The 9,728-nt window shown below is 41.2% G+C and overlaps 1 protein-coding gene across 1 annotated transcript in view; it reads right to left on the reverse strand.

The window, feature by feature from the left end:
- Window positions 1-810: 810 nt before the first annotated feature.
- LOC106880396 (LIM domain transcription factor LMO4.1) overlaps window positions 811-9,728 on the reverse strand; it is a 77,502-nt gene continuing 68,584 nt past the window's right edge. The window contains exon 2 of the mRNA XM_052975626.1: window positions 811-1,594. Coding sequence (XP_052831586.1) covers window positions 1,336-1,594 — 259 coding nt within the window. The 3' untranslated portion in view covers window positions 811-1,335. The remainder of the gene's footprint in view (window positions 1,595-9,728) is intronic.

Raw genomic sequence — 9,728 nt, forward strand, 5'->3', positions numbered from 1 at the left:
AACTAACTAAAATCATTTGATGGCTCAATTCGACTAAACTCTAGACATCGTATGAGCAAAGTCAGTCGAATATTTTGTAGCAAAGAGAATTAATCCAGCCACTTGATTTAAATGGGGATCAGTAACTAGATCAGCAAAGATCACTCGAATATTCTACAACTTAATAAGCTGATCCAGTCCGTTGCCCAGCTCTAAATAAAAAAACAGACGAAAATTTATCTATTATGATGTATCTTATAATGTGAGCAACAGCATCATGACCTCCACCACTACATTTTATCGTCCTTGTCATCATTGACTAGATCTAACTATCAAGATGGACAAGGATTAATTGAATATTGTCTTCAGTCCCTTAATTCAGCACCATAAACCAAAATGAGCAATGATCTCACTAGATTCTGGTGAGAATTCGTTCTCTGTAGACCTACTCACCTACTGAATAGATTCTCACGTTCGACATTTTTGCTATAAACGATATAAACAGTATGACTCTTCCAAAATGCAGCTCTCTATCGGGATTCTATTTTACACTTTTTCTTCGCTTAAATATAATTTCAAATATGTAAATGACTGAAAATCTATGAGTAAAGAGACATTTGTATTTTTGATTTGTCTGAGTGCGTGCGTAAAAAAAAAATGCCATCGTTTGTATGTGTGTGTAATTATATGCGCGTTTGTATATATATATGTAGGTAGGTAGGTTGAATTTTTAGTTTTCGTCTTGTTTGTTTCTTTCTTTTAGATTTCCTTTTCGCTGTTTATTATTAATCAAGTGTATGACTTGAGTTTTTAATTGTTGTTTTTTCTTCATTTTCGTTTGCCTTTGTTTTATTGTAAGTTTAAGGTTTTTTTTTTTACTGTTCTTTCTTGAATGAAGCTACGTTTCATTCAGTCGTCGAATCATGGCAATACGTTAACGGGCAACAGTAAAACAAACACACACATACACGCACACAAAACATACGGGCACTGCTCACATAGACACGGATTCATGCAAGGTGTTTTGCACTGTGCTCTAACGAATTAACGCCAATTTGTCCTCCATATTTTTTAATCAACTTCATCACAATGATAATCATAATCATCAGCATTAATAGTTTTTTTTTGTTTGTTATTTTGTAATATTTTATCTGAATTGTTTTTTGCTTAGTTTTGTGTTTTCTTCATTATAATTTTTCTTTTGTTTTCATAAATTTTATGAATAATAATAATTATTATCCTCGTGTCCGCTAATCTGTCACCCTTGTGGTAATAAATGAAATCCTCCCCATAATTATAATAATAATAATTATTATTATTATTAATTAGAATTATCATCAATATTGATAAGTGAATCTAAGAATGTATCCAGCCAACTTTATGATTGTTCCTGTTCGGTAACTGTACATGTCCTTTTAAGACTTTCGGATAGTCCTGCTCGCACACCAGGTTACCGTTCACGATGCTGAATCGATCCCCCGTCACCAGTTGGTTATGACATGTGACGCACGTGAAGCATTTCAAGTGGTAAACGTTCCCTTGTACACGTCTCACCATTTCATTGGCTGGGATGGTCTGTCCACATGTATAGCACGTACCACCCACTCCGAACAATCTGCAATAAGAAAGAAAATGACAGAGAATTAGAAGTGAGATTATTCCATTTTCATTTGCTGAAATAGTTTTTTTGATATTTCAAGTCCTCTCTTATATTCATACACTGTTATTATTCACTAATTTATGGCTAACTGAAGCACTGGTTTTCCACCGGGGCCCAACATGACAATTGAGGGTCCGTGCTTTTTTTAATTTGTGTACACTAAATTGTTTATACTTTTATAATATACCAAATATTTTAATATATTTCTACAATAGACGTAGGAGCGGCTGTGTGGTAAGTACCTTGCTTACGAAACACATGGTTCCGGGTTCAGTCCCACTGCGTGGCACCTTGGAAAAGTGTTTTCTACTATAGCCTCGGGCCGACCAAAGCCTTGTGAGTGAATTTGGTAGACGGAAACTGAAAGAAGCCCGTCGTGTGTGTGTGTGTGTGTATATATATATATATATATATATATATATATACACACGTGTGTTTGTGTGTCTGTTTGTCCTCCCAGCATCGCTTGATATCCGATGCTGGTGTGTATACGTCCCCTTAGCAGTTCGGCAAAAGAGACCGATAGAATAAGTACTAGGCTTACAAAGAATAAGTCCTGGGGTCGATTTGCTCGACTAAAGGTGGTGCTCCAGCATGGCCACAGTCAAATGACTGAAACTAGTAAAAGAGTAAAAGAATCCCTAATAAAATTTAATTCTAAAAATATAATAGGATTTTTGAAACATTGAATGGCTATGAGGATCCATTCATGTATAATAGAAATCAAAGAGGTCTTTGAGCAACAAAAAAAACTGTTGGGAATGACTGATTTAAATAAACATAAAATCAACATTGTAGCACGAAACATAGCAATATATTCTAGCAGATCAATCATCAAAGACGCTCCATTTGTGATTACCACAGGTGAAAGATAAGTGTGGAAATTTGTCGTTGCCCAGTAGCATAATAGGTTTCTACGTTATTAATATCACAGAAATTTTGACGAAGTTGACTCTTATGAAATCTGAAATCAAAACATAACGTTATGAAACTCAGTACTCTAAGAATTCTGATTTATCTGCTCTTGTTTACTATATTTCGGATTAAATATTTTCTGGTCGCAATATTCACGTATTTTATTCATACAGTATACAGTATACATTCTCTTCGTGTTTAGCTGCAGCGATAAGTTATTGTTGGAAGAATATATTGCTATTGGAATGAAATAACGAAAGAATGTAAGTACGTACGTACGTTCAAACGGACGCACGGACGAAGGAACGAACGTACGTACTTAAGCACGAACGTAGTACGTACGTACGGAGGAACGAACTAACGAACGAGCGTACGTAAGTACGAATGCAGAAAAGAAAAAACGAACGATCCAACGAACGAACGGACGTACGCACGTACGTACAAACGAACCAACGTATATACGTACGTACGTACGATTGAACTACGTAAGTACGAACGACCGAAAGAACGAACGAACGTATGTACGTACTTACGAATGAACGAACGATCCAACGATCGAACGTACGTACGTAAGAACGGACCAATGAACGAACGATCGAACAAAAAATAGAGAACGATTGAAGGAAAAAACGAACGAATGTACGTACGTAGGTACGAACGAATGTACGTACGCAGGTACGAACGAACGTACGTAAGTACGTACGCACGGACAGACGGACGGACTAAAGAATAAACGAACAAAAGAACGAACGTACGTACGTAAGTACGAACGAACGATCGAACGTAGGAACGAACGTACGTATCTACGAACGAATGAAGGAACGAACTAACGTACGTACGTACGTACGTACGAATGCACAAAAAACAAATGAACCATCCAAAGAACGAACGTACATACGTACGCATGTACGTACGTACTTACTCATGTACGTACGTACAAACGTACTTACGTTCGTACGAACGAAAGAAAGAAGTACGTACGTACGTACGTACGAATGAACGAACGAGCGATCGAACGAACGAACGAACGCAAGAGCGACCGTAAGAACGTACGTTCGTTGGAATGAAATAAATAACGGACGTATGTATATACGTACGTACGAACGACCGAACGGACGGACGGACGAAGGAAGGAACGAATTAACGAACGAGCGTATGTACGAACGATCCAACGAACGAACGTACATACGTACGTACGAACGGACCAATGAACGAACGATAGACCAAACAAAAGAAAGAACGATTGAAGGAACGAACGTACGTGCGTAAATACGTAGGTACGTACGAACGGACGAAGGAATAAACGAATGAAAGCATCTAGGTACCACCGTACGTACGAACGAACGAACGAGAAAATATACGTATGTACCAACGAACGATAGTACGTACCTACGAAGTAGCGAACGAACGAAGTAACGAACGAACGAAATGAAGGAGCAAGCGAACGAACGAACGAATGAAGTAACGAACGAACTAACGAATGAATTTACATACGAACGAAATATCGTACGTACTTAAGTTCGTATTTACGAACGACCGAACGAACGCAGGTGTGACCGTGGGAACGTACGTTCGTACGAATGAAGTAACGAACGAACGTACGTGTGAACGAAAGAACGAACGTACGTACTTTAGCACGAACGAACGAACGAACAAACGAACGTAGGAACGTACGTAGGTACCTACGAACGTACAAACGCACGAAGGAACGAATTAACGAACGAACGTACGTACGTACGCACGTACATAAGTACGTACGTACAAACGAACCAACGTATATACGTACGTATGTAAGTACGAATGAACGTACGTACATACGTAAGTCCGAACGAACGTATTTTCGTACGAACAAAACAACGAAAGTACGTATGTACGTACGAATGAACGAACGATCCAACGAACGAACGACGAACGCCGAACAAACGAAAGTACGTGCGTACGTACGAACGGACCAATGAACGAACGATTGATTAAGCAAAAGAACGATTGAAGGAACGAACGAATGTTAGTATGTACGTAAGTACGAACGAACGAACAAAGAAGGAAACGAACGTACATAATTACGTAATTACGTACGTATGAAAGAATGAACGAACGAATGAACGTACGTACGTACGGACGGACAAAAAATTAACGAACGAAAGCATCTACGTACCTCTGTACGTGCGAACGAACGAACGAGCGGATGTACGTATGTACGAACGAACGATAGTACGAACGAACGAAATGAAGGAGCAAGCGAATGAACGAACAAACGTATGTACGAACGAACGAATTAACGAATGAGAATTACGTACGTATGTACGTACGAACGAACGAAATATCGTACGTATGTAAACTACGATCGAACGAACGCAAGAGCGACGGGAGGAACGTAACTTCGTAGTAATGAAATAACGAAAGAACGTACGTACATACGTACGTAAGAACGACCGTACGGACGAACGAACGTACGTTCGTAAGCAAGAATGAACGTAGGAACGTACGTACGTACCTACGAACGTACGTACGTACGAATGCACAAAAGAACAAACGAATGATCCAACGAATGTACGTAAACCAACGTATATACGTACGTACGTATGTACGTACAAATGAACGAACGAAAGAACGAACGTACTTACCTACGTAAGTACGAAGGAACGATCGAACAAACAAACGTAGGAACATGCGTACGTATCTCCGAACGTACAAACGAATGAAGGAATGAACGAACGTACGTACGTAAGTACGTACGTATAAACGAACCAGCGTTTATACGTACGTACGTACGTGCGTATATACGTTGGTTCGTTGGATCGTTCGTACTTACGTATGTACGTACGTTCGTTCTTTCGTTCGTTCATTCGTACGTATGTACGTACGAAAGCACGAACGACGAACGAACAAACGACATACATACGTACATTCGCTCGTTCTTTCGTACGTAAGTACGGATGTACGTAGATGCTTTCGTTCGTTTATTCTTTCGTCCATCCGTCCGTCCGTACGTACGTATGTACGCACGTGCGTTCGTTCGTTCGATCGTTCGTTCTTTCGTACGTACGTATTTACGTACTTTCGTTTCCTTGTTTGTTCGTTCTTTCGTTCGTACCTACGTACATACTTACATTCGTTCGTTCCTTCAATCGTTCTTTCTTTTGTTTGTTCGATCGTTCGTTCATTGGTCCGTTCGTATGTACGTACGGACGTTGGTTCGTTCGTTCGTTTGTTCGTTGGATTGATCCTTCATTCGTACGTACGTACGTTCGTTCTTTCGTTCGTACGAAAGTACGTTCGTTGGATTGATCCTTCATTCGTACGTACGTTGGATCGTTCGTTTGTTCTTTTGTGCATTCGTTCGTACGTACGTACGTTCGTTCGTACGTACGTTCGTTCGTTCGTAGGTACGTACGTCCGTTCCTACATTCGTTCGTTGAATCATTCGTTCGTTCGTTCGTTCGTTCGTTCATTCGTACGTACGTACTATCGTTCGTTCGTACATACGTTCGTTCGCTCGTTTGTTCTTACGTACGGAGGTACGTAGATGCTTTCGTTCGTTTATGCTTTCGTACGTTCGAACGTACGCTTGTTCGTTCGTTCGTTCGTTCGTTCTTTCGTACGTACGTACTTACGTACGTTCGTTTCCTCGTTCGTTCGTTCGTACTTACGTACATACTTACATTCGTTCGTTCCTTCAGTCGTTCTTTCTTTTGTTTAATCGATCGTTCATTCATTGGTCCGTTCGTACGTACGTACGTTTGTTCGTTCGTGCTTTCGTTCGTTCGTTGGATCGTTCGTTCATTTGTACTCACGTACCTTCGTTCGTTCGTTGGATCGTTCGTTTGTTTTTTTGTGCATTCGTACGTACGTACGTACGTTCGTTCGTTAGTTCGTTCCTTCGTTCGTTTGTACGTTCGTAGGTACGTACGTACATTGCTGCGTTTGTTCGTGCTTACGTACGTTCATCCGCCCGTTCGGTCATTCGTTCGTACGTACGTATGTACGTACATTCGTTCGTTATTTCATTCGTACGAACGAACGTTCCTACGGTCGCTCTTGCGTTCGTTCGTTCGTTCGATCGATCGCTCCTTCGTTCGTTCGTACTTACGGAGGTACGTAGATGCTTTCGTTCGTTTATTATTTCGTCCGTCCGTCCGAACGTACGTTCATACGTATGCACGTACGTTCGTTCGTTCATTCGTTCGATCGTTCGTTCTTTCGTACGTACATACGTACGTTCGGTTCCTCGTTTGTTCGTTCGTTCATTTTTCGTTCGTACCTACATACATACTTACATTCGTTCGTTCCTTCAATTGTTCTTTCTTTTGTTTAATCGATTATTCGTTCATTGATCTGTTCGTACGTACTTTCGTTTGTTCCTCTTTCGTTCGTTTGTTGGATCGTTCGTTCATTCGTACATACGTACGTACGATCGTTCTTTCGGTGGTACGAAAGTACGTTCGTTCGTTCTTTCGGACTTATGTATATACGTACGTTCATTAAAATACATACGTACGTATGTACGTATATACGTTGGTTTGTTTGTACGTACGTACTAACGTACGTGCGTACGAACGTGCGTTCGTTCGTTCGATTGTTCTTTTGTGCATTCGTAGGTACGTACGTACGTTCCTACGTTCTTTCGTTCGATCGTTCGTTCGTGCATACGTACGTTCTTTCGTTCTTTCGTTCGTACGTACGTTCGTTTGTTCGTCCGTCCGTCCGTTCGGTCGTTCGTAAGTTCGCTTGCTCCTTCATTTTGTTCGTTCGTTACTTCGTTCGTTCGTTTGTTATATCATTCGTTCGTACGTACGTACTATCGTTCATTCGTTACTTCGTTCGTACGTACTATCGTTCTTTCGTACATACGTACATACGTTCATTCGCTCGTTCGTTCGTTCGTACATACCTACGCACGCACGCACGTTCGTTCCTTCGTTCGTTCGATCATTCGTCCTTTCGTTCGTACCTACGTACATACTTACATTCGATCCTTCATTGGTCCGATCGTACGTACGTTCGTTCTTTCGTTCGTTCGTACGTACATACGTACGTACGTACATACGTATATACGTTGGTTCGTTTGTACGTACGTTCGTTCGTCGGATCGTTCGTTTTTTTCCTTTGTGTATTTGTACGTACGTAATTTCGTACGTTCGTTCGATCGTAAATACGTATATTTCGTTCGTTCGTACGTAGATACGTACGTAAGTTCATTCGTTAGTTCGTGCACACGTTCGTTCCTTCGAACGTACGTCCGTTCGTACGTACGTTCGTTCGTACGTTCGCTTGCTCCTTCATTTCGGACGTTTGTTTATTCTTCCGTCCGTCCGTCCGTACCTACGTACGCACGTACGTTCATTCGTCCTTTCCCTCGATCTTTCGTTCTTTCATACGTACGTACTTACGTACGTTAATTTCCTCGTTTGTTCGTTCGTTTGTTCGTTCGTACCTACGTACATACTTACAATCGGTCGTTCCTTCAATCGTTCTTTCTTTTTTCGTTCGTTCATTGGTCCGTTCGTACGTACGTTCGTTCGTTCGTGTTCTTTTGTGCATTCGTACGTACGTACGTTCGTTCGTACGTACGTACGTACGTTCCTACGTTCATTCGTGCTTACGTACGTACGTTCGTTCTTTCAGTCGGTCGTTCGTACTTACGTATGTACGTACGTTCGTTCATTCGTAAGTACGTATATACGTTGCTTCGTTTGTATGTACGTCATTACGAACGTGCGTACGTACGTTCGTTCGTTGGATCGTTCGTTTGTTCTTTTGTGCATTCGTACATACGTACTTTCGTTCGTTAGTTCTTTCCTTCGTTCGTTCGTAGGTACGTACGTAAGTTCCTACGTTCGTTCGTTCGATCGTAATTACGTGCGTACGATATTTCGTCCGTTTGTACGTACGTACGTACGCTCGTTCGTTAGTTCGTTCCTTCGTACGTTCGTAGCTACGTACGTACGTTCTTTCGTTAGTACGTTCGTTCATTCGTCCGTCCGTCCGGTCGGTCGTTCGAACATACGTATGTACTTTCGTTCGTTCGTTATTTCATTCCAACGAACGTACGTTCCTACGGTCGCTCATGCGTTCGTTCGATCGATCGCTCGTTCGTTCGATCCTAAATACTTAATTACGTACGTACGATATTTCGTTCGTTCGTACGTACATACGTAAGCACGTAAGTTCAATCGTTAGTTCATTCGTAGGTTCGTTCGTTCGTACGTACGTTCGTTCGTACGTTCTCTTGCTCCATCATTTCATTCGTTCATTCTTACGATATTTCGTTCGTTCGTACATTCGTACATACGTTCATTCGCTCGTTCGTTCGTTCTTACGTACGGAGGTACGTAGATGCTTTTGTTCGTTTATTCTGTCGTCCATCTGTCCGTCCGTACGTACTACGTACACAAGTCCGTTCGTTGGATCGTTCTTTCTTTCGTACGTACATACATACTTACACTCGTTCGTTCCTTCAATCGTTCTTTCTTTATATTGTTCTATTGTTCGTTCATTTGTCCGTTCGTACGTACGTTCGTTCGTTCATTCGTTCGTTCACACTTACGAATGTACGTACGTTCATTCGTTCCTACATACGTACGTACGTATATATGTTGGTTCGTTTGTACGTACGTTGATACGTACGTACGTACGTTCATTCGTGCTTACATACGTACGTTCGTTCTTTCGTTCGTTCGTTCATCCGTCCGTTCTGTCGTTCGTACGTACGTACGTATGTTCGTTCGTTATTTCATTCCTACGAACGAAGGTTCCTACGGTCGCTCTTGCGTTCGTTCGTTCGTTCTTTCATACGTACGTACTTATGTACGTTCGTTTCCTTGTTTGTTCGTTCGTTCGTTCGTTCGTACTAACATTCGTTCGTTCCTTCAATCATTCTTTCTTTTGCTTAATTGGTCCGTTTGTACGTACGCACGTACTTTTTGTTCGGCGTTCGTCGTTTGTTCGTTGGATCGTTCGTTCATTCGTACGTACATACGTACTTTCGTTGTTTTGTTCGTACGAAAATACGTTGGTTCGTTTGTACGTACGTACTTACGTACATGCGTACGTACGTACGTTCGTTCATTCGTTCGTACGTTCGTTCGGTTGGTCGGTCGTTGGTACTTACGTATGAACGTACGTTCGTTCTTTCGTTCATTCGTACGTATATACGTACGTTCGTTTGTACTTA

The sequence above is a fragment of the Octopus bimaculoides genome, chromosome 21, assembly GCF_001194135.2.
Source record: "Octopus bimaculoides isolate UCB-OBI-ISO-001 chromosome 21, ASM119413v2, whole genome shotgun sequence".
Lineage (NCBI taxonomy): Eukaryota > Metazoa > Mollusca > Cephalopoda > Octopoda > Octopodidae > Octopus > Octopus bimaculoides.